The sequence below is a fragment of the Macaca mulatta genome, chromosome 10 (genome assembly GCF_049350105.2).
Source record: "Macaca mulatta isolate MMU2019108-1 chromosome 10, T2T-MMU8v2.0, whole genome shotgun sequence".
NCBI lineage: Eukaryota > Metazoa > Chordata > Mammalia > Primates > Cercopithecidae > Macaca > Macaca mulatta.
The window spans coordinates 35,001,270-35,029,099 of NC_133415.1; the positions used below are offsets into that span (position 1 = coordinate 35,001,270).

Sequence of the window (27,830 nt, forward strand, 5' to 3'; positions counted from 1 at the left end):
TTTATTTATACACATTCTTGAAGCTCTTGGCATTCGGCTGAGAGCAGATACCATACTCAGAGTGATGGAATTAATAGCATTTAGGGTAAGCAAGGACCAGTGTGAGACTAGGCCCAGGAAACGGGGAGGGAATGTAAAGGAGAAACAGGGAATGACATTAAAGAAGAAATAGACGCCCTGGAGAATTTATGACTCCTTTCTGTATGTCATGTCCAGAAGAGGCAAGTCTACAGAGATCAAAGTAGCCTAGGGATGGGGAGGCTGGGGTGGTGACTAAGGGGGCTGGGTTTCTTTTGGGGGTAATAAACTCTAAGATTGATTGTGCTGATGGCTGCTGAACTGGGACTATATGAAACGGTATCAAATTGTGCAGGGTCAATTGTGGATTGTATGGTAAGTGAACTGTATTCCAATAAAGCTATTAGGAGAACAAAGGCAGCTGCCCTGGAGATAGTGGGCAACGTCCATCGGGACATTTACTGGCATGGGCTCAAAGGCCAGAAGAGCTAGAATTCAAGGCTCGTGAGGAATGGGAGCAGATGGGAACATGTGCTCTAGGCAGGGAAGAGTGCATCGTGGTATCTGTACTCCGGACGTCGAACAGGTATTTATTGGAAGCTAGGGAAAGGTCACAGAATGCATGGTAGGTGTCTAGACCCAATGAAGCCCCTCTCCAGGATTACTGGAGAAGAGATTGAGCCCAAAAGGCTAGTGGCTGGTAGGCCTCTGCTCCTGTTCTCCCTTGCCTGGTCCTTTGCTGCTGTTGGGTGGATTATGGGCCATGTACTGTCTAGGACACAGAGCTTTGGTGGCCCTGCTGCCACTAGGTAAACTCAAGTAGCAACTTCTTGACCTACAATATGTGACTCTAGACAACTGCTAGAAACTCTTACCAGATCAACAAATGTATGCACTTTTATTGATAATCTCTTTCAGGTACATGTATGCGTGCACACACACATGCTCTCACACACACAACTGTCCTGTTTGCTCTCCTGTCCCATTTCCGAATCCTTTCCTCCTCACTGGAGCTTGGAAATATAGTGAAGGACTCAGGCATAGGAATGAAGGGCACCCTATTCTAGTGTCAGAGGGCACCTCAGTGTGTTCCTCAGGACCCTGAAGCCGGAAGCCTCCAGCCTACCCCTAGGAGGTACTTCAGGAACAAATTCTTCCAACACTGGCTTCAGAGTCTCTTTTCAAATGCTGTTTTTGGACCTCAGACCTTGAAGTCACAGCAGCACCCCTTCCTCTTCCCACACAAGGTCTGCCCAGATCTTCAATGCCCACCACCCCTCATTTCCTTGCCCTTGCACCCTGGGGCTTCCTGAGCTCAGGGGAGCTCCAGCCCAGCTGCTCTGAAGAATCCTGCGTGCTAACAGCTCCCCACTGATAGTCGGAATGCGGGTACGGGGCTTCAGACTCACCTTCCTGCCAGACACTTTTACGTTTCACCTTGACATTTCTCTCTTCCTATACATGAACTCAGGTGACATCCAGCTGTGTTTAGCCCTCAGCCTCTCTCCATGCACAGGGACAGCTCATCAGACGAAAGGTGCCCCAGGCCTCGGGACTGATGCCCACAAGGCTGTCCCCAACCTGAGCTCTGGTGACACCCCCCACAACCCCCACCTGTGATCTCTCTCACTGCCCCTCTCCTTCCCCTCCAGGCTCCACCAGCAGCTCCCTGACGCTCACACCACTCACCTCCCAGCACCTACCCACAGGCTGCTTCCTTGCCGGGACTGCGCTTTCCCCAACCATAATCCTTCAGCTCCGGCGTCTCCTCCGGGATCCTCCCTGGCCTGGGTGCCTTTCCTGTGCATGCTCATGGCCCTGGGCAGGCTTCCACTCAACCTACTTTATTTTTTTGAGACAGGGTCTCACTCTGCTGCCCAGGCTGGAGTGCAATGGTACCTTTATAGCTCACTGCAGCCTCCACCTCCTGGGCTCAAGTGATCATCTCGCATCAGCCTCCCGAGTAGCTGGGACTACAGGCATGTGCCACCATGACTGGCTAAAAAAAAATTTAGGTAGAGACAAGGTCTCACTATGTTGTCCAGGTTGATCTTGAACTCCTGAGCTCAAGCAATCCACATGCCTTGGCCTCCCAAATTGCTGGGATTACAAGCATGAGCCACTGCACCCGGCCCATTCAGCTTTTACAACTCATGTGACCATCCTTTTTTTTTTTTTTTTTTGAGATGGAGTCTCGCTCTGTTGTCCAGGCTGCAGTGCAACGGCATGATCTCGGCTCCCTGCAACCTCTGCCTCCCAGGTTCAAGCAATTCTCCTGCCTCAGTCTCCCAAGTAGCTAGGACTACAGGCATGTGTGTCATCACACCCGGCTAATTTTTGTATTTGTAGTATAGATGGGGTTTCACCATGTTGGCCAGGCTGGTCTCAAACTCCTGACCTCAAGTGATCCACCTGCCTTGGCCTCCCAAAGTACTGGGATTACAGGCGTGAGCCACCGTGCCCAGCCCATCCTGTTCGTTAATGTGTCCTTGGCACTAGCGGTTAAGTTCCTTCGTGGCTGGGGCCATGCCACATGCAATTTATCTCGGTATCCCAAATGCCTGGCACATAGTAGGTGCACAATAAATGCTGAATGAATAAATGATGGCATCTCAAAGACACTCTACCATTAGCTCCTGGGAGCGGGCTGTGTGGATTCCCTGGGGAGAGAAGATAACCAGATGGCTGCAGGAAGAAAACTCAGGAGGGATGCCTGGGATTCAAATCCAGACATCTACATGTTAAAACCTACACTTCACACACGAACAAATACACAAGCAGACATGTACACACAGACGAATACTTGTGTATCCACGTGCACACACACTCCTCTCTCAAGTCTGGAATCTGGGCGGTCCCTGGGGAGCCGCCCTCATGCACTGGGCCTCTCTGACTCTGACTCCACCGTGTCCCAGCCCGAGTTCTTCTGCAGCTGGCGGAAAAGCAGCTGCCGCTGGAGGCTCCTCAGGCTCTCCAGGTCCTCAGGAGAGAGTGGCAGGGCCGGCTTCCCTGGGTCCTGCTCTTCTTCTTCCTCTTCCTCCATTTCTGTGAGTCCGTCGGGGGGCTGCGGGGAGCTCCTGGAGATGTAGCCCTGGTCAGACTGCACTGACCGCCGCTGCTCCTCCTCGTAGGGCGTGTGTGGGTCTTTGAGGACCATGGCGGGTCTACCGCAGCCCCCCTGGGCCTGGCAGCTCAGACTCTGCTGGAAGAGCGAGAGCATCAAGCCTTCGAGGTGCTCCCTCATGTCCTCTGGAAGGTGGTCAGGAGACGCCATGGGGGTGCTGCCAAGCGGTGAGTCCTCGGGGTCCACAGGGAGGAAGAGGACGCTATTTCGCCCAGCGCCCGGGCTGCCCAGCAGCGGGCAGGCCTCGCCCTCCCCCGCCAGTGCCAACCGCATAGCGGCACCGTCAGCCAGGGGCCCAGGCTCCACCGCGGCCACCAGGGCGCCCTCCTCTGCGGGGAGCACCAGGGTGTGGAGGGGCTGCGGCGCTGGCTGACCCCGGGGCTGCAGGTGAGGTTCCAGCTTTGCCACTGCTGCTCCTCCTTCCTCCCCGACCAGGAGGTCTATGGCCAGGCAGGCCTGGGAGCCAGGCTCGCGCACCAGGGGCGCCCGCTTCATGATGCCGGTTCCCGGAGGCAGCAGTGGCTCCTCAAACACCTCTTCGTCCAGGGACGGGGCATCCTGGTCATCGGCCGGGTAGAGGTTCTCACGCTCGAACCAGTCGGGGCAGCGGGCCTGCCAGTCCCGGAACCTGTCCAGGGCGGTGCGGAGCTGCCTGCCGCCCGGGCTCCGCAGGTAGTTGTCTCCCGACAGCTCCCCCACGCGGTGCATGCGGCCCGGCTGGAACATCTCCAGGTCCTGGATGCGGAAGTACACCTCCTCGAACCTGTCCATGAGCGGGTACCGCGGCGCCGCGCCGAACAGGTCGGGGACGTCGCCGTCACCGCTGACCTCGCTGAAGTAGCAGACTACGTAGGTGCCGAAGCAGGCTGGCCTCTTGAAGTCCGGGAGGATCATGTTCATGGCTGCGGTGAATAGGTCCCCCACGGGCTTCCCGTGGTCACAGCGCAGCCGCACAGGCGCTCCCCGGCCCAGGAGCGCCTGCCACTTGGCGCGCGTGCCGCGGGAGCACAGGACGATGATCTTCGAGTTGCTCTCCACCATCTCCTGCTTCTGGCGGCCCACCCAGGTCATGACTCCCGCCTCCGAGATGGCCTGCTCTTCCAGCAGGTCCAGGGCCACTTCCGTGCCGCAGGCGGTGAGCAGGAACTGGGCGAATTTCAGGACCACGTCCACGTAGAGGGGGTGGTCGGCTGAGTAGATGATCCAGACCTTCCTGGGCTTCAGCGGTGGGGGGGTCAGGTCAGCCGCAGGCAGGCCATCTAAGGAAACAAGACCACACGTGCTGACCCTCACCCCAGGGCCCAGGGCAGCTCTGTGCCTGTCAGCCCAGGAGGGCCCTGGACCAGGACACAGAGCTTGGCCACCTCCCTAGGCTGAGAAACCCAACTGAGGCCTGTTGGAAAAACCCAGATGTTACTATTCCACCTTTGGCTGCCTGAAAAAAATCAGTCTGCTGCCTTGTGGGAAAAAGAATCTCTCACGTTCCTTTCTGGTCTTTAGCCTATACTTAAGAAAAGAAAAAGAGGCACCAAGCTCTGCCGGTCTGCTCCAGAGGGGATCTCTTTTCACAAAATACGATGCACTTACCTTTCTTTCCTTGTCTGAGTGATTCAAAACAATGGCACCCAGCCCTTGTTATTGGGGGCCCTTGTGAATGGGGTACTGGAAGGGGGTTCCTAAGGTGGGGTCTCCTGAAGGGACTCAGGAGTTAGACCACAGGAGGCAACCCACACACTTATCCCAGGAGAACCCTCCACTGCTTCAAAAATAAGCAGTCAAACCAGGAAATACTGACCGGTGTATTTGGTGTCATTACTGCATTTTTCATTTCCAGGCCCTGGAAAGGAAAAGAAATACACTGGAGTGGTTCTTTGGGAAGAGAACTAGAAACCAGCTCACAGGGTGTCCGCCCCATCCCTGACAAAGGGTGAAGGGTAAGGGGGCAGCCCTGAGACTGAGCAGGGAGGCCGTGCTAGGTGATCGCACAGGCATGAATCCCGGGTCTGCCACTACCAGCACCATGACCCGGAGCAGTTACTAGTGCCTCCGAAATGCAGCTTCTTCCTCTGTGAAACGGGTCTATATTTGCTCTCGTTTAATGGCTATTAAATGAGTGTGAGTATGTGAAGTGCCTGGAATGTTGTACATAATCAACTGGGGCCACGGTTATTATTTTGTAGCACTGATCCAGCTGGGACCCCCAGTGCCGGGGGACGGGAGGTCCACCCTGGTTCCTCATTACGGTCCTGGTCTGCTGCGTCTCCCTGAAATTTGGCCACCCGGAACTGACTCCACCTGAGGGAAACCTCTTCCCCAAAGGTGTCTGTGCAGAAGGCATGCATCTTACCACACTTCCTTCCAGAAACAGCCCCACCAGGCTGCTTGCAGCATTTCCTCCTGGTATTTTTGAGGTGAGGAAGGGGAACCCACATACTTAAGCAACTGTTCCCCTGGGAGATGTGATGAAAAAACTGCTCTGCAGGAGTTAACTCCTTAGTGACAGCTGGGATGACTGCGATCCACAGATGACTCAGCAAATGACTTAGAACATTAATCTCAATCCTAACCCTTTCAGCTCTTCCCCAGAACTGTCAAGACAGCCAAATAACCAGCAAGGCTCCTCCCTGCCTTCACCCCATGGTGGTGCGGGGCACTTCAGGAAACAGAAGTGCAACAGCAGAAAGGAAACCCAAAGCACCGCCGCCGCCCCGCCCCAAACCTTTCGAGAGCTGCACAGCCTATGGAGCATTGGCCGAGATGCTACTGAATGTTACTGGAACCTCCCATAGGTCCTCCCATGCCTGGCTGGTTATCTTTCCACCACACAATAATGATGATTAACACCTAATCCTCACGAGCCTAGGAGAGGGTGGAAACAGCTTCCCAGACGACGGAAGGAGCAGCCCCTATAGGGTCATGGTGGGGCAGAGAAGGGCTGAGGCCCCAACCGGGAGGCCTGCGTTCTCCCGGCTTAGGACTTGGCCAGCAGAGGGCTGCGGGTGGGAGAAGGAACTGGTATGTACTAATCCCCACCAGCAAGCGCCTTCCTCAGCTACTCATTTAACCTTCGTCACAGCCCTGAGAGGAAGGCATTATAAGTATATTTTACAGAAAAGAAAAGTGAATCCATGGTGTGTTAAGTAACGGGCCTGTGACTACAAGGCTAATGAGGTGGGGCTGGGGTCCACCCCTATAGCTCAGGGCAGCCGGAGCCTTCTCTATCACCCGATGCTGACCCTCACTATTCTCCCTGACCCCAGATGTCCACGTCTGGTGGCTGCAGGATGGGGCTGTTCAGGCTGCTCCGCCTGCCTGGTTGGTCATTCCTGACACAGGGAAACTTCACTCTGGCTCTTTCCAACCTGTTGATTTTAATAATATTACATTTAATAACAACAAATATAATTGTGGCTAACAGATACTGTGCAAATAGCACATGCCAGGTTCTGTGCTAAGAATTCCTGTGTCTTATTTCACTCAGTCCTTACAACAGCTTTATGACATGGTTCTCAAGCAAGAACCTGAGGCTCAGAGAATAAAGCGATTTGCCCTGGTAGTGAGTGGTGGTGATGGTATTTGAGGTGCTGACTCCAGGACGGCCGGAGCCCCAGCCCTTACCGGCTAGCCTCCAGGTCATGCAGACGATCAGCAGGATGGCGGAGCCCACCAGCAGGACGGAGATGCCCGTGATGAACCAGTACAACCACAGGGGCATGTAGTCTGCAGTGAGCAGAACAGTGTGAGTGACGTGACGGGCCCTGCCCTGCCCGCCCTAAGGCCCCCAGCCCCTCTCCCCAGCCCCAGGCTCTGTCCTCTTTGGCCCTACCACGACAAACCATGGTCTCACCCCCGCCTCTGGGCTGGCCTCAGTTCAGCCTTGTTTGCCTGGCTGAGGCAGGGACTTCTTAAGTGGCCCCTGGGGAATGTCCCGAGGGCTGCAGTGCTGTCGGAGAGAGATCCAAGCTTACCTGGAATTGGTTCTGCAATGAGAACAGAGAGAAAAGGAATTCTTAACGTTTCCCAGGCATCACAAAAAACACAACTGACGTCCCTTGAGGGCTTTAATGATGTTGGCCCAGCACCAGGCGCTTTAGATCCAGGTTAAACTTAATGAAACCATCTACAAGAGACACTTGAGTTGTTGGTCTAAGGAGACACCTTGCCTCCTCCTTGGGAGGCTGGGTTCTCCTTCCAGCCTGGCTCCCTGTACGCGCCCTCTGGTGAACATGTAGCCGCAGCCTCCTGCGCATTAGGGCATGTGACTTTTGAAAACAGCGTCCCTGGTGTGTGATCTTGGACAAGTTATTCAACATCTCTGTGCCTCAATTTCCTCATCCATGAACCTGGGGTTTGGGGTGGGGGATCCTCCACTTCATGGTATCATGACTCACAATGAATGAGAATAAAAAATGGACAGCATGCTGGAGCACCGCGCTCAGTGCATGGCGCAGAACTAGGGCTCTAGGGTAAAAACCACCCCATTTTCCAGTCCAGAAAGTTGCGGATCAGAAAGATTAAGTATTTTGCCTAAGGCTACATAGCTAATGAAAGCCAGCCAGCCAGGAGTTTAGCCCCAGGGAGTGACACACTAAAGCCCCACTCCACACTTCAGGCCTGAAGGACTCCAAGTTACTCTCCTCCCTAACCACTCCCCAGAACCAGGTGAGGACGCAGCGCAGGCTGGGGACCCTCAACCACTTGCACTCCCAGTATGGCCTGGGACAGCTGCATGTCCCCTACCTGGAGTGTCTGGCATTTCTGGGCAGGAAACAGTCACGGAGTGTCTGAGGCAGTCATTGAGGCAGCTGCTGAAGAAGGGCTGGATCTGCGGGCAGAGAGGGCAGGAAAAGGGCTCCAGAATTGTAGCACGCCCATGCCTACCAGCCAGCAGAGGCAAGGTGAGAGGAGGGAATCCTGGCTGGCTACTCCGTGATCTCCAGGTGGCCATCATCTCCCTCCAGCAAGGGCGAGTCAGAGGGAGGGAGAACCGGACAGGAGAAAGGCAGGGGCAGTGTCTTACCAGGCAAGGAATCCTGACTGGTAGCAGTGACTTGGTGCCAGAGAGAACACAAGCTTTCCCCTGTCCACCAGCAAGAACGCCGGCTGTGCACGCTCCCCACTCCCGTCCACACCACACTCTCCACCTGTGCACGCTCCCCACTCCTGTCGACACTCTCCACCTGTGCATGCTCCCCACTCCCATCCACACCACACTCCCCACTCCCATCCACACCACACTCTCCACCTGTGCACGCTCCCCACTCCCGTCCACACCACACTCTCCACCTGTGCACGCTCCCCACTCCCATTCACACCACACTCTCCACCTGTGCACGCTCCCCACTCCCATCCACACCACGCTCTCCACCTGTGCACACTCCTCACTCCTGTTCACTCTACACTCACCCACCTGCACTCGGTGGCGGCAGCACCCTTTCAGGTTGTGTAGAGTGAGTGTGACATTGGATCGCTGGTGGAAGTCCTCTGGTCTGGGCTGCGGAGAGAGGCAAGGATGGGTAAGGCTAGTTGGGTAAGAACACGCTGTGCCACTGCCACGGGGAAGCTGTCCGGGGCACCCCTTAGGTAGTGCAGGGGAGAAATACTTTTCAGGTTTCTGTTCCAGAAAACACTCCATTTTTGCATGGAAGCTGGTTTGTTGTAAATTCGTAAGTACACTTAGTAACTGGTAAGTCTCTCTCTGCTTTGGCTGCTGGGAATGGGGGCGACAAATCTGTGTTCATGGACATCAGTTGTACAGAACCACATAGCACACATTTCCTGCACTGAGCTGGCTTCATCGCATTGCCTTGTCTTTCTTTTTTTTAGAGATGGAGTATTGCTCTGTCGCCCAGGCTGGAGTACAGTGGTGCAATCTCAGCTCACGACAACCTCTGCCTCCCAGGTTCAAGTGATTCTTCTACCTCAGTCTCCCAAGTAGCTGGGACTACAGGCGTGTGCCAGCACCCCTGGCTAATTTTTGAACTTTTAGTAGAGATGGGGTTTCATCATATTGGTCAGGCTGGTCTTGAGCTCCTGACCTCAAGTGATCCACCTGCCTTGGCCTCCCAAAGTGCTGGGATTATAGGCATGAACCACTGTGCCTGGCCTATTTTATGTCATTAATTTACTTTATTTATTTTTTCATTTTCATTTTATTTTTTTAGAGACAGGGTCTCGCTCTGTCCCCCAGACTGGGTGCAGTGGTGCCATCATGGCTTACTGCAGTCTCGAACTCCAACTTCAAGCCATTCTCCTGCCTTGGCCTCCCAAAGTACTGGGATTACAGGTGGGAGCCACCGCGCCTGGACTTATTTCCTTATCTTTAGTTCCCCTTTGTCTCTATTTCCACATTTCTTTTTTTTTTAAATCCTGAAATCCTTTTTGTAATAAACAAAACAAAACAAAAAGAGGACAAGGGAGCATGTGGGGGAAGGAAGAACAAAAAGGACTGAGTCATGGGCAGGACAGAGTCAACTGCCTTTCTATCAACCATAAGATCACCGGGGAAGAAAAAGGGCAAGGCGCCATGATCACTACGGACTAAGCACAGCCCTGAGTCCTGAGCGTCTGGCAACACGGTTCTGTCAGACCAGCAGAGAAGAGACTTGGGGCTTGGAGGGGTGGTCCCGAGCTATGCTAGAGGGGTTGAAAATAGCAGAGTTACCGCAGGTACGTGGTGCATGTGCTCAAAGCAGCTGTGGTTCTCCATGTGCGGAAAACTGGTCAGCAGGATCTGGTAATGGGTAGATTCATTCCACAGGGTGAAGCCCACACGCAGCTGCTGGGCCTCCAGGGTCTCCACAGTGATGTTGGGGTCCCACAGGCTGCCTGCCAAGGTCACACGCAGGCTGGGAGTGAGGAGGGGCACACACATGTGCATGTGTGTGCATCCAAGTAAAGCTCTCCCGGGCCAGCCCGTTACCTGAGCTCATGCATGGCGTGGTTACCTTCATTCTGGTGTGCTCGCAGTCTGTCGGCCCAGAAAAAAGGAAACTCATTAAGCCTCTGCCTTAGGAAATCTGTTCTTTCAGGCTCCTGACACCAGGAACAACACTTAATAAGTACACTTTTGTATCTTTTCCCCACTGGGAGCCTGTCCACAGGTGGCCCCTTCAGAGTGAGATCCAGGGCTGGACCCACCTTGGTGTGAGTGCTAGCCTGCTTGTCTGATCCTCCTCTCTCAGGGAACCCTCCCGATTCAAGTGCATTCCTCCTGAGCTTGCTGTGGGTGACCAAGCAATCTTGGTCCCCTCCAGTTCCTTCTCTGCCCACCCACAGCTTCTTGTCCCCACTGCACCTGTCTTTGCACAGGCTGAGAAGACATGTGACAGGTGCGAATCACCATGGAGGGACAGGGACTGAGTCAGTCAACTTTAGGAACAGAAGTGAGAACTCAGGAGATTCACTTCTTCAACAAATACTTATTGAGCACCAACTATGCACCAGGCCCTGTTCTTGGCACTGGAGGTACAGTGGTAAACAAGACAAAGCCCTGCTCCCTGGAGACTGCAACCCAGTAGAAGAGACCAATAAAAGCCAATGCACAGCATGCAGTACCAGTCAGGGAGTGATGAGCCACGTGCGGTGACATAAAGCAGGGTAAGCAGAGAGTGTGTGTGCACGCATGTGTGCAGGGTGTTCCCAGGATGAAGAAGGTCAACACCGTCCTTAACAAGCATTTCCTGACCACCTACTATATGCAAGGCAATTCATGAGGTTCTGGAGATTGTACAAATGGGCAGAAGACCCAGGCTTTGTTCTCAAGTGGCTTCCTGACATAGCTGGCTATGGACAGTGAGAATTGTAGGGAGACTGAGGCAGGAGAATTGCTTGAGCCTAGGAGTTCGAGGCTGCAGTGAGCTAGGATAGCAAAATTGCACTATAGCCTGGGTGACAAAGCGAGACCCTATCTCTATTAAAAACAAAAGGAGAGAAATGGAGGTAATAGCTGAGCTTCTGGGGAGGACAGAGAAGCAGAAGGCACACATACATCAAAGGATGCCTGAGAAGAAAAGCCTGGCAGTAATCACAGGCAGGGTGGATAGGCACGGGGAGGAGAACGCCATGCATGGGACGAGTGTTGGATGATGCAGGTGGAATGTGAGGTGGAAGGAGAAGAGCAAGTCACAGAGGCTGGGACCAGGCTGGAGGTAGAGGCTGCAACTTCTCCACGAGTGGCTTGTGGCTTGCGGCTTGCCTTTATGGTATTTTCTGGGCAGGATGGGTGCTTCTCTAGATAGAGGGAGGTACTCTGGTTCCCATAAAACTCCTAGGATCTTGGGTCAACATGCACTGTTGTGCCAACAGAGAATGGGCTCTGCCTCAGGGAACGGAGGCTGCAACACACACCAAAGAACTCCCAGTCCTGGCCTCTGTTTGTTCTGTGGGTTCCAGGTGCTGGCAATGCCAGCCACTGTCTTGCTGAGCGGGGGGGCTGGCGTCTGTGCCACCTGGTGCCTCATTCTCGCAGAGGCCACTGGGGAGGGAACGTCTTGGGAGGATGCTCTTACCAGGCACGAGGAAATTCTTGGACTGGTGGTTTGGGTCCCCGTCAGGGATGGGCTTGGGCAGGTTGTGAACGGTCACCTCATATTCCTGGTCAGGGTCAACCACAAAGTGGCTGAAGGTAAAACGCCACTGAAGAGAAGGGAGGAAGGAAAGGTGGATGGATTACACACACCCCTGTCACCCATCTATGCCCAAAGACCCCCGTTCCCACCCACTCCCAAACATTCAGCCAAAAATAAGAATAAGCAAAAACCACAAGAAAATCCGAGGTCAGGGAACTCAGTATCTTTGGCTTTTGTTTCCTCTGGTCCTTTCTGCCTATTTTTTTTTTTTTTTTAACCTGGATCTGGCCTCATCAGTAGATAGTGAATAAGGCAAGAGAATTTGGGGAAAGTTGAAGTTGTCCTGCCCCTCCCACCTGCCCTCTCAAATTCTAGAACAATAGGTATGACAGGGCTGAGCCAGAGGACTTGGTGCTATGGAGATCTGGCACACACAAGGCAGGCAAAAACTATTTGTCAAATGATTCTTCCTCCTTAAATGGGAAAGTCAGGGATCTCTTGAGACCATTCTGGTGTAAAAAGGTGCAGAGGACAAGCTAGAGACCCCCACTCACCCTGGGCCAGCAGGCACCTTAGTTGCAACAATATTTGAATTTGTGCTAAGTTATTTTCTGGGTGGTAGAGATTATAGATATTGACTCCGTCCCCCATTCTAGTTACCCTGGTGGAGGGGCCAGGGGTCCTTTGCTTCTAAGTGGATGGAGAAACCTGGTTCTCACCATCCACGTAGCAGTCAAGTTTGGGGGTCCTAATTTAACATCGGAGAGGGGTTCTGTCTTTACTGCTTGAGTCTGTGGGAGATCTAACTTATTTTCAAGGGGCCATTTGCAGATTTAAACCAGTAGTCTTCAAACTAAGGCTTGTATCATAATTACTTGAGGGTTAAGCACCCGTTGCTGGACCCCACCCTACGAGTTTCTGGCCTGGGAAGTCTGGGGTGGGGCCGCACATCTCTACCAAGTTCCCAGGTGAGGCTGAGGCTGCTGACCTAGGGACCACACTTTGAGATCCACTGCTTTAAACAAACAAACAAACAAACAAGAATCAACATTTCACCATGTAGCTGTGAGCAGCAAAATGAGACTAAACTGTTGCAGTGCTCATTTGCCCACCTATGGCAGTTCTTTGGGCAGTTTTTCCTTCCTGAAGGTAGGCCCCAGCTTAATCCAATTTACACATAAAAGATGTTACACAAAGTTACACAAAGATGGCAGGAGGTAGGGCTGTGGAAGTTGTCTTCCAATTCAACTTCCTTTCAGAATGAATGGCTAGGTAAAGTGGGAAGAAAAAGTCGGGGTGAGTATGTGAGGGAAGCTTTCAGAAATATGCTCTGTCCCTCACTATTGCTCACGGGGGCCACATCACTTCTCTTTTGACTCTGCCCATCTCAGGCTGCCATTTTGAATTTCACAGACTCTCTCAGCACCTCTCAGTCTTCCCCACTCTAAATCAGGGTCTGAATTTGGGGACAACAAGTCTGTACTGGTGGAATCAGTGGAACACAATCCACTCAGGAGCTGTATTCTTACCCGCTTGTGGTGATGCCTCAGTTTGGACAGAAACTCAAACTTGACGCACAAACGTTCATTGGTGTTCAGCTGCAGGACAGATAACTCTGCACCCTCGAGGTACAGGATGCTGGCTGAAGGACAGAGGGGGAAGAGGAGACAAACAGATACAGATCAGCCAAGACAAGTGCTGGGTGTGTCACTTCCCTATCTGTTGTGGTTGTTCACTCCTAAAAGAAAATCTGCCCTGTCTTACCCAATTCTCCACATCCTGTTCCTTTCAGTTCGCTCTCCGGCCCCAGCCCACTGTCTTGCAGACAGTTATTTCCCAGCTAGGCAAGGAAAAATGACACTTTACACTGGGCTAGAAGTAAAGGCTTTACAAATTTGTGGTGAGGGCTTTGACAATCTGGCATGGGAGTCAAACACAGCCATCCCCACCATCCTCACGAGGTTGTGGCAGTCAGCAGGAGCACTGAGGGCGGGGACTTCCAAAAACAACTTCCCCCACGCCCCGTTCGCAAATCTGGGGCTAGTGCTCATAAGCCCCAGTCGTCCCAATTCTATAACATAAACTCTCTATTCCTGAATAGGCTCGGGGGATGTTTTAGAAGTGCTGGCCCCTAAATTCAGGGAACAGGCTGACAAATGTGTTGCCATTTTCCACTTCATTTTTGGTACCGTAGTCACAATATCAACTGCTTGCTTTTTTTTTTTTCCTCAGGGTGCTAAAAATGTTAGGCTGAAGGAAGCCCTTTCATGAAGAATGGTGTGATGAGAAGGTATCACTGTGGGTTAATATCTAAAATGCTGAACAAGTATGAACTGCATGAAATAATGGATCCTTATAGCACTAAATTTGAACCCTCATGTCTGAGCACAGAACTGAGAGCCCAATCCTGAGCCTGACTGGGAGAGCCACTTGGACGTGGGGAGAATCCCCCAAGGCCCTGCTGGCAGGCCCACTCACCGTCTGTCTGCAGTGTCCATTCGATGTGAGCCACGGGGAACAGGTCGCCTTGCTGGGTGTGGGCAAAGCGCAGCTGGATCTGCAGGTCCTTTGGGGAGGAGGGGGTCAGGTTTCGAGGGTGAATCCAGCTGTCATCTAAGCAGGTACCTGGCAGCCAGGGAAAAGCAGCACTCAGAGACTTACAGCCAAGACCCTGAGATGGCCCAGGAGCAGGTACAGAGAGCTAGACAGCAAACAGCTCAGGGGCCTGCGACCTTCCAGCCTGTGGCCCTCGGCCGTGTCCTCGGCTTTACTGCCCTGCTCCCTCTTTTCTAACGTTTACTGGGGTCACTGCAAACCTCTCAAGTCTAAAGGGAATTTTAGGAGAGAAGACAAAGTACATGAGTTGATTCTGAGATGAAGCTGTGATTGGGAATAAGGGCACAGGAGGGATGCAGTTGTAGTAAGAGTTGCTTTATTTTTATATGTCAGGGGTCTCTAATTGGCTTAGACACTTGAATATGTGCCTCCTCTTTGAATTAAAATACAACAAAATCAACACCACAGATGTCTCTCACTTTACAGTGACAAGCTGTGGCGAATCAAATCATATTATAGATACAGTAGGACAGCACCCCGGAGAATACTTTCACAACCCAAATGACAGTTCTGTTTCTCCTTTCCTGACTTTTGCATAATGAATGTTCTCGACAGGAAGCGCAGGTGCACGCATCCACAGTTCTCCGGGAACCCTCCTGCGGATGGCTGGAGCTCACAGCCTGAACCTGGGGTGGCACGGCAGGGCTTCTGTCAGAAGTTGGCACCAGGCTCTCACTTGATTAACAAGGCAACAAGAAGAAGATCAGAAAGAGATGACTTACTGTTCTTGACTGTGCAGTTTAGCCCCTGTGGAAAAAAGAGGGTGGTTATTACAGTTGGGAAAGGGCTTGAATTCACCCGCCAGGGCCAGATGCTCTCCGCTGGCTCATTCTCAGGAATGCCGTTTACACAGCTCGTCCTTCTCACTTTTTGGGGAATAGGATGAGAAGTGAGTCCGGCGGACGGCAAAGGGAACGGTGTTTTATGAGGAACTGCTATGAGCTGGGGCCCTGACAGCTTTAAAAGACACTGAGAGGGTTCTCTTGGAGGGCCCTGGGAAAAGGGACCCTTGGTCTCCCGAGGTTTCCAACCTTCCTGGATAACACCGCTGCAAGAGGTGCGAAAGGGGTGAGGGGCAATATTTACAGTTTCTGTGACAGATCTGTTGGGGAACATTCACTAAGTCCCTACAAGTCTCTAGGGAAGGTGTGCCAGGCCCTGTTCCAGGTGGTTATGATGAGGGATTATCCTCAGCCCATTCTGCAGATGAGGAAGCTGAGGCACCCATATTACATTATATTGCCTCCCTCCTGGGCAGGATGTGTTAACTTTCCAACCCTGAGGAGATCCTGATGGCCAAATTTAGAAGCCCTAGTAGGGAAATGTAACCATTAGGCTTATGTGTTGCCGGCTGACCTACTTTGGAAAACACACACACACACAGATACACACCTGGAACCTGGGGTTGAGTCCCCTCCCCAAGCTTTAATTTATCCAACTATAAAACCAGAATAATCATAGTACCAATTCTACAGCACTGATGAGCATTAAGTGATAGAAAGAGAAATGCAGAACTTTGGGGTGAGGGTGGGTTGGTGCTGACGGTGTGCCTGTAGAGAGCCGCTCACTTTTCCCTTCTAGTATGTCTGCATTATAAAACTTTTCAAACAGTGGGAATGTAGTCACAGACTACACAACCGAATGAATCTCAGTGCTGCGGCACTGCTAGAAGCACTGGGAGAATCACTATGCCCAGAACCACCTCACTGCCTGTGAAATGAGGCAAACTGTGCCCTGTGTCTGGTTCCTAAGGGGTGCTCTGTAACTCATGGCCCCCTTCTCTGGAGCCTGGCATAGAGCAAGAGCTTAATAAATGGAAGCTACTATTATGATGAGCAGAGGCCCCCACTCCTTCAGACTTGGTGGTGCAGCAAGGGGAGGCCCGAGAAGGAGCTCAGGCTCAGGTGTCTCCAGTTCTCTAACCAGCAAAATAGACCAAACGCATCCCGCAGTGGAAAGTCAGATGCTGAGGCAGACCAGAAACACAATCTCAAGGTCAACAAAGTGACTGGTGTGAGTAGGGTGCTGGCGCTGATACTCTCCTCTCTCTTGAGAGGGAGCAGAGAGGTAGGGCTACGCACAGGAGAAGACCCCATGCCACCAGGGTTCACTTACAGAGTGGTCACACACAGGATGACATCTGCATGCACCCAGGATTGACTCTGAGCGAGCTACTTCACCTGGATCCTCCCTCTCTGGGAGCCCAGTTCATAAGCGCTCCTGGCCCTGTTCAGCTCCTGAATTCTCCCCTACAGGTCCCGGGCAAGTACCACCACCCCACTAGGGGGCTCCGCACATGTTCCCAACAAAATCCATCTGGCTGCCTAGGCTCACACTAATAAATGTCACTCTTTCCTAAATGGCGAGAAGATTAACTCCCCTGAGTCCTCTCATTTCTCCTCTCCCTTAAAATTCCTATGATGTGGAGGATAAAAAAGTGGTTCTTTCACCTTGAGATGGGGAGCTCTTCTAGAGAAGGCAAACAGATAGATCGTTTGGAGTAACTTCCTACTAGCCACTGGGAGCTACTCAAAAACACTGCAGGATGTGCCCATGATGAAAAGCTCTTGTCTTCATGAAGACCAAGAGGAAGGTGGAAGGGTCTGACAACACAGTTGGTTGATTCCTGGTGGTGCAGGCAGGTGTCCTCCTCTCATTCCTGAGCTGCAGCGAAATAGTGGGTATGCCCTATGGAATACTGTTTTTGGTCTTGGTTTCTGATACTTGTGGTTGCATATAAGTCTTTTACTTCGGTTACTATTAGGTTTATAGTTTTCATTCAAAACAGCTCTGAACCTTATCATATACCTCTCCAGCACTGATTACTAGGTTTGGCGCATTGTTCTTTTGATATTCTGCTAGATTACATTTGCAAATATTTTATTTAGCATTGCATGGATTTATGTTCATACATGAGACGGGTCCATACTTTTTCTTTTTGTATAAGATTTGTCAAGTTTTAGAATTAAGCTTATACTAGCTTTTAAAAAACTGGATAGCTTCCCCTCTTTTTCTGTGGTACTGAATGCTCATCAATAGAGAATGGCTGAATTAAGGTGAGATCTAGTTTAAATCTAAATGTCTATCAAACTGGAAATCGTTGAATAGATTGCTATCTACAATGGAATATTATGCAAATATTAAAGAGAATGAGAATTAGTTGCATAGACATCTGTTGGCCTGCAGATGGCTGGAATGTGTTGATGAGTGAGGAAAATAAGTTGCAAATAACTTTTTATAGAATGATCCCAATTTCTATGGAAACAAGTCATGAAAAAGATCTCCCGGAATATATATATGAGTATAACTTAACTGAATAAGAATAGAAACATGTGAACAGGTATGTATCAGGTGTTAACAGTTTGCTGGGGGCAAAGGGGACAGAAGCAGAGGAGATGGCATGAGGGAAGATAAGGGGAAAAAAGATTTAATCAAAACTGAAAAATATACATATAAGTGAAACATAGAATAAAAATTCTGTTAGAGGTAATAGGCATTGACCATACACACATATTTTCTCCCTCTCTCCAAACAATGTAACAATTATAGGAAAGAAATTTTTTTTTGGTAAATTCTCAAAGACCAAAGAGCCAAACTCAGTGGACAAGAGATGTGAACAAAATTTTAAAAGTCCTTTCCAACTTGGCCCCAGCAACATAGCTCCTGTAAACAAGGGTGCTGGCCGGGCGCAGTGGCTCATGTCTGTAATCCCAGCACTTCTGGGAGGCTGAGGTAGGTGGATCACCTGACATCAGGAGTTCGAGACCAGCCTGGCCAAGAGATGGTGAAATCCTGTCTCTACTAAAAATACAAAAATTAGCTGGGTATGGTGGCGTGTGCGTGTAGTCCCAGCTATCTGCGAGTCTGAGGTGGAACAACTGCTTGAACCTGGGAGGCAGAGGCTTCAGTGAGCCAAGGCTGTGCCACTGTACTCTATCCTGGGCGACAAAGCGAGAATCTGTCTAAATAAATAAACAAACAAACAAACAAATAAATAAAGGGCTATTCTGTCACCTGCCACCAATGAGGTGGTGACACCAGAATATGAATGGTTTCACAAGCACACACATGGAGTGGACGTCAAGCAGTGTGCCCCTTTGTCACTCAAAGAGACCCAGAACTTTGCCTTGAAGGAGATGGGGACTCCAGATATGCTAACACCAGGCTCAACAAAGCTGTCTGGGCCAAAGGAATAAGGAACGTTCTATCTGTATCCATGTGCAGTTGTTCAGAAAGCATGAGGGTGAAGATTCACCAAACAAGCTGTATACTTTGGTTACCTGTGTACCTATTACCACTTTCAGAAATTGACAGTCAGTCACTGTGGATGAGAACGATGTTGTTGTCAAATAAAATTATAAAACCTCAAAAATGAACAAATGAATGAATGAATAAATAACTGTTCAAGTGGCAGCAGAGTAGGCAGCTGGCTCGTGCCGAGTGGAGGAACTTCTGTCTGAACGCTGCAAAAGGGAGTTACTGATAAGGAGGCCAGGGGCCCCTCAGAACCTTATAACCCTCAGGGCTGAGGGGCGGGGAGAATTAAGTGAAGGTCTACGCATGGAGTGTTGGGAACCTTATCTTCTCTTTCCCTGCTCTGATCTCAAAATGCTGGCAACCAGGCCCAAAGAAAAGACTTCCAGATTTCAGCATTTGGAGGTCACCCAATAGGCCAGGTTCACCATTAGCCTGATCTCCTACACAGTAAAGTCCAAGGTTCAATAAACCTTAACTACACAGAGCATTTAATCAGCTCTTAGGACTTCATTCTTAAAATACTCTCAGACATCCAAGGAATACCAGATATTTGAGATAGGTTTTCTGTATGAAAAATAGATCAAAACAACTAAAAAATACTCCTGGAAGAAAAAAAAAACACAAAAAACCCCCAAAAACCAATGCTGTTAACATGATTAAAACAGACAAGTAAAATTCTTCTAGCCCCGAAGAGATACAACACTGCATCTGTGAAACAAGGGCAGGACACCGTGGAGAAATGAGTAGGCAGAGAATGAAAACTGAACCCTGAAACTCAATAGAAGAAGTTCTACTGAATAAAAATTCAATAGAAGGGTTAGTCTATGAAATTGAGGACATTTCTCTGAAAGTACAAATAGAATAGGAAAAAAAAACATGATTTTTTTTTTTTTTTTGAGACAGAGTATTGCTTTGTCGCCAGGCTGGAGTGCAGTGGTGTGATCTCAGCTCACTGCAACCTCCGCCTCCCGGGTTCAAGCTATTCTCCTGCCTCAGCCTCCTGATTAGCTGGGATTACAGGCATGTGCCGCCACGCCCAGCTAATTTTTGTATTTTTAGTAGAGATGGGGTTTCACCATGTTGGCCAGGATGGTCTTGATCTCCTGATCTCGTGATCCACCCACCTCGCACACCCAAAGTCCTGGGATTACAGGCGTGAGCCACTGCGCCCGGCGGAAAAAAATATAAGATTATTAGAGATTCAATTTAGGAAACAAAATATGATTGACTAGATTTCTAGAAGGAGATTAACGAAAAAAGAGAAGGAAGAAATTACTTTTTAAAAAAGGAAAGAAAGAAAGAAAGAAAACATTCTGGAAGTGAAGGACACATATTCCCTGAGAGTGTGGAAAAACTCAAACTGTATTTTTCCTTTGCCCTCACATCACCACAACAATCAACAGAAGTCACAGAAGACTTCTGTGACTACATATTGGGGGTGGTTTTCTTCCCACCACCAAGCGAGCAATCAATTCTGCAGCAGACACCAGCTGGGTATCCTCCAATTTAATTCTGACACTATTTGGAGACAGCATCAGATCCCACAGGTTGAGTGCTCAGTCCCCAAGACTGCCCACCCCCTTGACGCAAGCGGTTAAGTCTGGGCCTCCAGAACTTCTAAGACCAACTGGGTTCAATTTGAGGTTCTCATGCTCCTCTCTTTCAGTTCAATTAATTTGCTAAAGCTGCTCAGAGAACTCAGGGAAACACATTTACCAGTTTATTTTAAGGATATCACAAATAATACAGAAGAAAAAAAATGCATAGGATGAGGTATAGGGGAAGGAGTGCAAAGCTTCCACGCCCTCCTCAGGTGTACCACCCTCCAGGAGCCTCCACATGTTCCACTACCTAGAAGCTCTCTGAACCCCGTTCTTTTGAGTTTTTAATGGAGGCTTCCTGTGAGCATGATTGATTAAAACACTGGCCATTGCAACTTCAGGGGACCTTCAGTCCCCTCTCCCCTTCCCAGATGTGAAGGGTAAAGGGGCAGGGCTAAACGTCCCAGCCCTCTAATCCTACCTTGGTCCTTCCTGTGACCAGCACCCATCCTGAAGCTGCCTAGAGGCTGCCAGCCACCAGTGAGTCATTAGTATATAAAAGATACAACTTTGGAGATTCTAAGGATTTTAGGAGTACTATGCCAGAAAAAGGGGTTGAAGACCAAATACAAATTTCACAGTATCACACTGCCAAATTAAAAAGGTAACTAAATGGCCTGTACAAAAACAACAAAAAGACCCAGACCAAGGCCCCAAATCTTGAAACTGTTGTAATATCAGGAATAAAAAGAAGACCCTAAAGGTTTCCAGAGTGCCATAAAAAAGATAAGAAACATAGCAACATTGACTTTCTTAGCATCTGTACTGTTTGCTAGAAGGCAATAAAGCAATGCTTTCAAAATTCTGAGGGAAAATTATCTTTAACACAGAATTTTCATACCCAGCCAAATTATCAGAAAAAGGTATGAGGGTAGAATAAAGATATTTTGACATGAAAAGACTTAACATATATGTTCCTGATATATATGTCTAATCCATCCCTCATACATATTCTTAGGAAATTACAGGATGCTATTCTCCAGCAAAATGAAGGAGTAACCCCTGAGGAAGAAGACACAGGATCCAGGACATGGGAGATTTGACCATGACAGGATGTCTGCTCTGGTCTAGACCTGTTGTGCCACAGGTCTAGAGAGCACAGACCTTGTTGGGGCTGGAGAACAGAGTGCTCTAGGAGGAAGTTCTCCAGGGACAGGCGGGGATGGAACTGATGGAATATCTGATGATTTGGAGGGGGAAATGATATGACAAGTCTGATAGAACAAAATTAAGACTAGTTACAGGAAAATTACACAAGTGAAGAATTAAAGCAATTATTATCTCTGGGGCAGGAGGGGAGGGGAATTGTACCAGAAAAAAAATATAATCAAAGTACACTTACTTGCCTCAGCAAAGATTACTTGTTATAATAATTCAAATGCTGACTATTAATTTAACTAAAATCATGATTTAACTATAATAAAAGAGAGGGAGCAGTGGTGGCAGAAAGATAATGTAATTTTCATCTATTAGAAGTCAATAGATAATACCTAAATTTAACAAATCATGAATTAACAGTATAAGCATGTTTAGAAATATGGAGGTATATGTCAGAAGAATTAACTAAAGGAATCATATTTGGGGAGCAGGTTTAGGGGTGGCGCAGGGATCTGCTGTTTTTTGTTTTAAGCATCTTAGTGCCATTTTTAAAGGAGGATCACCATACATAATTTGACAAAAATTAATGAAAAGATAGAAGTTTATTTATGATGTAATGCCAAACAAATGAAAGGACTGAAAAGTAAGATAAATTAATAAAAACATTAATTTGTTTAGTGGAAGAAACAGTAGACTTTTTTTTCCTTATAATTTAATTTCACAGCTCACGCCTGTAATCCTAGCACTTTGGGAGGCTGAGGCAGGTGGACTGCCTGAGCTCAGGAGTTCGAGACCGGCCTGGCCAACAAGGTGAAACCCTGTCTCTACTAAAATACAAAAACTTAGCCACGCATGGCTACGTGCACCTGTAGTTCCAGCTACTCGGGAGGCTGAGACAGGAGAGTTGCTAGAACCTGGGAGGCGGAGACTGCAGTGAGCCGAGACTGCACCACTGTACCCCAGCCTGGGTGACAAAGCAAGACGCTGTCTCTAAGAAAAAAAAATTAAATATAGAATTACATAACATTTTAAATAAAGCAAAAAAAAAAGTGTTTGGGATCTTCTTTGGATATTACTAAGACATATCTCCTCTTGTCCAACAAATTCCTCTCTAATAGTCATCCCTAATGTCAAACCACTCATTCTTTTTTTTTTTTTTGAGACAGGGTCTCACTCTGTCGTGCAGTGGCATGCTCAGGGCTCAGTGCAGTGTTGACCTCTTGGGCTCAAGAGATCCTCCCACTTCAGTCTCCTTAGTAGCTTGGACTAGAGGCATGAGCCACACTTGGCTACTTTTTGTGTTTTTTGTAGAGACAGGGTTTTGCCATGTTGCCCAGACTGGTCTTGAACTTCTGGGCTTAAGTGATTCCCCTGCCTCAGCCTCCCAAAATGCTAGGATTACAGGTGTGGGGCCACTGCCATTCTTTAAAAATAGCAGAATCAGAACATTATGTATGAGCTACCTGCTTGTGAATGGCATTACATGAGGCCTCTTGCAGAAATCAGAGGGGGGATGTCATGAAAATGAAGGTGACAGCAGCTGATGTTTACTGAGCTCCTCTTTTGTGCCAGGCATCATGCTAAACACTTTGTACATATATCTCATTTGATCTTGACAACAATCCTGTGAGCTAAGCACCCTTATCCCAATTGTACTGATGAAAAAACTAAGACCCAGGGAGGTTGGGTAAGTGGCCCAAGGTCCCACAGAGGTGGCACTCGCATGACAAAGTTTTGCTCCAGAATACATGATCTTAATTACTGCTGTCTGCTCTCTCTAAATAACAAAAAGGGCCAGGTGCGGTTGCTCACACCTGTAATCCCAACATTTTGGGAGGCCGAGGTGGGCAGATGAGGAGTTCGAGGCCACTCTGGTCAACATAGTGAAACCCTGTCTCTACTAAAAAAAATTTAAAAATTGGCCAAGTGCATTGGCTCACGCTTGTAATCCCAGCACTTTGGGAGGCCAAGGCGGGTGGCTCATTTGAGGTCAGGAATTTGAGACCAGCCTGGCCAACACTGTGAAACCCCAACTCTACTAAAAGTACAAAAATTAACTGGGCGTGGTGGCACACACCTGTAATCCCAGCTACTTGGGAGGCTGAGGCAGGAGAATCGCTTGAGCCTGGGAAGTGGAGGTTGCAGTGAGCTGAGATCACGCCACGGCACTCCAATCTGGGTGACAGAGTGAGAGCTTTTCTCAAAAAAATATATAAAATAAAATAATTGGCTGGGTGCAGTGGCTCACACCTGTAATCCCAACACTTTGGGAGGCCGAAGTGGGCGGATCACTTGAGGTCAGGAATTCCAGATCAGCCTGGCCAACATGGTGAAACCCCATCTCTACTAAAAATAACAAAAATTAGCTGGGCATCATGGTGCACGCCCGTAGTCCCAGCTACTTGGGAGGCTGAGGCAGAAGAATTGCTCAAACCTGGGAGGTGGATGTTGCAGTGAGCCGAGATGGTGCCACTGCACTCTAGCCTGGGTGACAGTGACTTTCCGTTTCAAAAAACAAAAATTAGCTGGGTGTGGTGGCGGGCGCCTGTAATCCCAGTGACTCGGGAGGCTGAGGCACAAGAATTGCTTGAACTCGGGAGGTGGAGGTTGCAGTGAACTGAGATTGCACCACTGCACTCCAGTCTGGGTGACAGAGCAAAACTCTGTTTCAAAATATAAATAAATAAATAAATAAATAAATAAAGGGACACCTCCAATAGGCCACTATGCTCTACCCACAAGGTGAAGGTTTTTTGTTTTTTTTTTTGAGACGGCGTCTTGCTCTGTGCCCCAGGTTGGAGTGCGGTGGCACGATCTCGGCTCACTGCAAGCTCCGCCCCCCGGGTTCACGCCATTCTCCTGCCTCAGCCTCCTGAGTAGCTGGGACTACAGGCGCCCGCCACCACGCCCGGCTAGTTTTTTGTATTTTTTTAGTAGAGACGGGGTTTCACGGTGTTAGCCAGGATGGTCTCGATCTCCTGACCTTGTAATCCGCCCGCCCCGGCCTCCCAAAGTGCTGGGATTACAGGCTTGAGCCACCGCGCCCGGCCAAGGTGAAGGTTTAGAGGAAGAAATGAAAGATTGTATTCAATTCTGTGCCTCAGTGAACACTACTGAGTGCCTGATAGAGAAAGTGGGCTTTGAACTTACAAGCACAGCCTGCTCTCAATCTCACCTTAGCACTCATTAGCTGTGCGACCTTGGGCCAATAACCCAGCCTCTCAAAAGCAGGTTCATCCTGCCAACCTTGTAAGCTGTCATGAGCATGGGATGAAGGGATACTTGTGAACCACCGGCACAGTGCCTGGCATAAAGAACACAACTTTGTAGACTCTGGAAGACTGGCGTGATGAAAGTGGCTTCTGGCAAGCAGAAGGTAAAAGTGTTAAACTGAGCAGCTATTCTACAACCACAAGTCAAAACCGCAAACGCTCAGGAAAAAAGACTCTGTAATGAAATACACATCCTGTCTATGAAATCATGTGTTAACATTCGCCCTGACCAACTCTTAAGTTGCTGCTGTCTTTCCTATGGGCATGCCTCCAGGCCGGCGGTCATGGGAAACCTGCATGACGCCTAGGCAGGGAGAAGGGCTAACCAAAAGGAAATGCCCAGGGAAATGCAATTATTGATGGTTTCTCATGTATTGATTTCTGTGGGGAAATCAGTCATCCGGGTTTTGAGGTGCTAACCCCAAGCAGCTGGAACCAGCGCTATGGTTGGTCTCAGCTTGCCACTACTTTCCAAGCAGAGCTGACCATTCTGTCCTTCATTCATGCATTCTTTTGTTCAGTCAATACATACATATCAAGCCCCCGCATCCTGTGCTCCAGCACTGAGCTAGGAACAGGACAGGTGTGCAGAAGCCTCCTCCCTGTCTGAGGATAGTCATGGAGAGTTAAATCGAACTGGCTTTGGACAGACACTTACATTCTGGAAAGTGGCATGGACTTCCTTTGAGAAGGCTCACCCAGTCCTGCCTTTGTGGAAATGAGGGAATCCAGGGCGAGGCAGCCTCAAGGCCCAAGACTGCAGAGACAGTAAGTGCGACGCTGTCTGCAAATCCAGGTCCTCTGGCCACCTCTGTGGCCTTCCCTCCCTCATTGCATCCACTAAAACACCAGTGAGGGAGAGAAATTTGAAGGGTGTGTTTTCTTTCTTTTTAAAAGAACTAGTCAGTGGAGCCCAGAGCTGTCTCTCTCTCTCTGGAGATGAGCTGTCTGTGAGACAGGTATATACAGAACAGTGAGAGGAAGGAAGAGAACGAGAGACTGCAGATAAATACGAACAGCAAGCGTCTCTCTCCAGCCCTCCCTGGAGCCAGGCTGTGCTTCTGCTCCTGACTTGCAGTTGCTTCACTGTGCAGTGAACGTCAGAGCTCAGCTCCCACGCCACACACAGGGGAGTCCCATCCCCACTTCTCGCATCTTTTCTCACTGTCCTATTACACAGACCCTCCATTCCCGCCACACACCGTATCCTGTCCCACCTAAGGACCTTGGCTCAGGCCCTTTCCACCACCTGGAATGCTCCTGCTACCCCCACAGGGATGCCCAAATGCCTTTTCCATGACGGACACCCCAACTGGAAGGAATTTTTCTTTTTCCTGGAATTCCGTACACATACCAGTTGTGCAAGTAGTTTTGCTAGACAGTTCCCTAACTTCAAGCCTCGTTCCTCCCCGAGATGGGTTAGGTCCCTGGATATTAGGGTCTCCAGAGTATTTATTTATAGTTCCAGCTCCCAGTATGGCGCCCTGTACTCTGCGGGCACCTGAAGAATGGCTGTCAACCCAGGCGCACCAACCCTCCGTATCAGAACGCTTCATACACAGCCTGCAGGAGGGACCAGCAGGGCAGAGGGACCTGCTTCGCCCAGTAGTGGAAGTCACAGAACATTTCTCAACATCATTCACATTAAAAACATCTTTTTTTTTTTTTTTTCCTGTGAAATAGTCACTCACCCTCCACCCTCTTTTGGTAAATCCTCCACAAAATTAGATAAGGAGAAATATCCCTTTGTTTTACATCCTCTGACTCAGATACTGAGCATTATTCCTTGGGGTCAGCGGTGGCAGTGGAGGGGAGGAAAGATCCCCTTGGGGATGCGGGGAAGAGGAGAGTATATTGTGGAGGGGCACAGCGTTTTGCTGTTTTTTCTTTTTTTTCCCTTTAGATGGTCCTGGCTCACAGAAAGGCCACTACCTGGCAGGCGGGTGGGTCACTTCCTGGGGGCGCAGCGGGGCTACGACTTGACAGCTATAAACGTTTGATCCTCCCACTGCGCGCTCACCGGGTTCCCAGACCCAGGTGGTGGTAGTAGGGGGTGGGAGAGGCGGGAAGAGCGCCGTCTTAAGAACCATCTGCTCCTCCTCCGGGCTTCGCGCCTCTGGGGAGGTGGCCCTCAGCCGCCCTCGGCAGAGCTCTCCCCGAAACCTGGTGCCGCGTCTCAGCGCTCCGGCCCCCGCAGGCCATAGCTCTACGACAGCAGGGTCCCTCTGCGGGGCGCGGGCGAGGGCTTCCACCTTCCGCACGCACGACGTGGGCTCGCCCGGCTCCGTCGGCGGCATGAAGGGCACGGCTTGAGGGAAGCTCCCGAGAGCGCCATGGGCCTCCCGAGGGCCGACCGTGCCCCGCCGGGGGACGTGGGGACGCACGGCGTGGAGCTGGGTCCCGACCCGTCCTGGCTCCTCCCCGGGCCCCTTCCCCACAGTCCCTTTCTACCAGCCCTGCCCGCCTCTCCGGCCTGGCCCCGCGCCGCGGCCTCCTTCCCCGAACTCCGCGGCCCGGGCGAAAGTGTCACTCCCGTCTCCAGCCACGATGGCGGGCCAGGTTGTGCCACACGCGCCGCGCGATGTGCCACCCCCCTCTACCCCCATTCCACACCGAGGGTCCTCCACAGGCGCCGCGATATCTGTACCCAAGTTTCTTAGCCCCTCCGAGCCCGCGGCGCGGACTTCCTGCCTCCCTAGCCCGGACGCATAGTCCCGGCCGTGCGGCCGTCCAGCCCTCCGCGATCTTGCCCGGCGCCCGCAGCATCCTGGCGGCGGCCGCTCCCCCCGTCGAGTCTCACCGGCTGGGAGCAGACCAGCGCCGGGTGGTCCAGCAGTCGCAGGGAGGCGCCACCCGGGGCCAGCACGCCCAGGAGCAGCAGGAGCAGTCCCAGCGGGGGCCCCGGGACAGCGCGCGGCGGGCTGCGTGCGGCCCCCATGGCCCCGGTGGCGTCGCGGAGGGCTCGGCCCCGGATGGGGACGCAGCGAGCCAACGTTCGGGGGCTTTCCTTTCCGTGGTGGAGTTCAAGTAGGCTCCACTCAGCTCGCTTCCGGCTTCCAGGCCGGGCCCAGGGGCGGGCCGGGCCGAAGGGAGGAGTTTAGGCTGGGACGGGGAGGGGTTTAGGGTGAGACGGGGAGGGGTTTAGGGTGAGACGGGGAGGGGTTTAGGGTGAGACGGGGCCCTCCCCACGTTCCTCCCTGCGCCTCTCTTATCGGGCCTCTGCTCCGTCCTCCCGGCGTCCGTCCCCTGCCCTCCTCCGCCCGCCGCCCCAGGT

At 50.7% G+C, this 27,830-nt stretch overlaps 1 protein-coding gene across 5 annotated transcripts; it reads right to left on the reverse strand.

Annotated features, from left to right (window-relative positions):
• Window positions 1-889: 889 nt before the first annotated feature.
• Window positions 890-27,616, reverse strand: IL17RA (interleukin 17 receptor A). Of its 5 annotated transcripts, XM_001102483.5 has the most exons (13): window positions 27,357-27,616; window positions 15,051-15,075; window positions 14,191-14,337; window positions 13,242-13,354; window positions 11,653-11,779; window positions 10,065-10,112; window positions 9,807-9,970; window positions 8,553-8,636; window positions 7,883-7,967; window positions 7,111-7,122; window positions 6,761-6,862; window positions 4,938-4,979; window positions 890-4,401 (listed from the first exon to the last, which is right to left on the reverse strand). In XM_001102483.5, the coding sequence occupies exons 1-13, from the start codon at window positions 27,492-27,494 to the stop codon at window positions 2,891-2,893; spliced, it is 2,598 nt and encodes an 865-aa protein (XP_001102483.4). In that variant the 5' UTR covers window positions 27,495-27,616; the 3' UTR covers window positions 890-2,890. The 5 variants fall into 5 exon arrangements, with proteins under 5 accessions (XP_001102483.4, XP_077807123.1, XP_077807125.1 ...); XM_077950997.1 differs by lacking the exon at window positions 7,111-7,122; XM_077950999.1 differs by lacking the exon at window positions 6,761-6,862.
• Window positions 27,617-27,830: the final 214 nt, after the last annotated feature.

What these genes read in the sequence shown, in the direction of transcription:
- IL17RA (XM_001102483.5), bottom strand. Translation starts at nt 27,494, where the DNA reads ATGGGGGCCGCACGCAGCCCGCCGCGCGCTGTCCCGGGGCCCCCGCTG. An exon ending in CACGCCATGCATGAGCTCAG is followed by an intron (nt 9,971 to 10,064) that starts GTAACGGGCTGG and finishes TGACCTTGGCAG; the next exon opens with GCAGCCTGTGGGACCCCAAC. An exon ending in CATGACCTGGAGGCTAGCCG is followed by an intron (nt 4,980 to 6,760) that starts GTAAGGGCTGGG and finishes TTTCCTTTCCAG; the next exon opens with GGCCTGGAAATGAAAAATGC.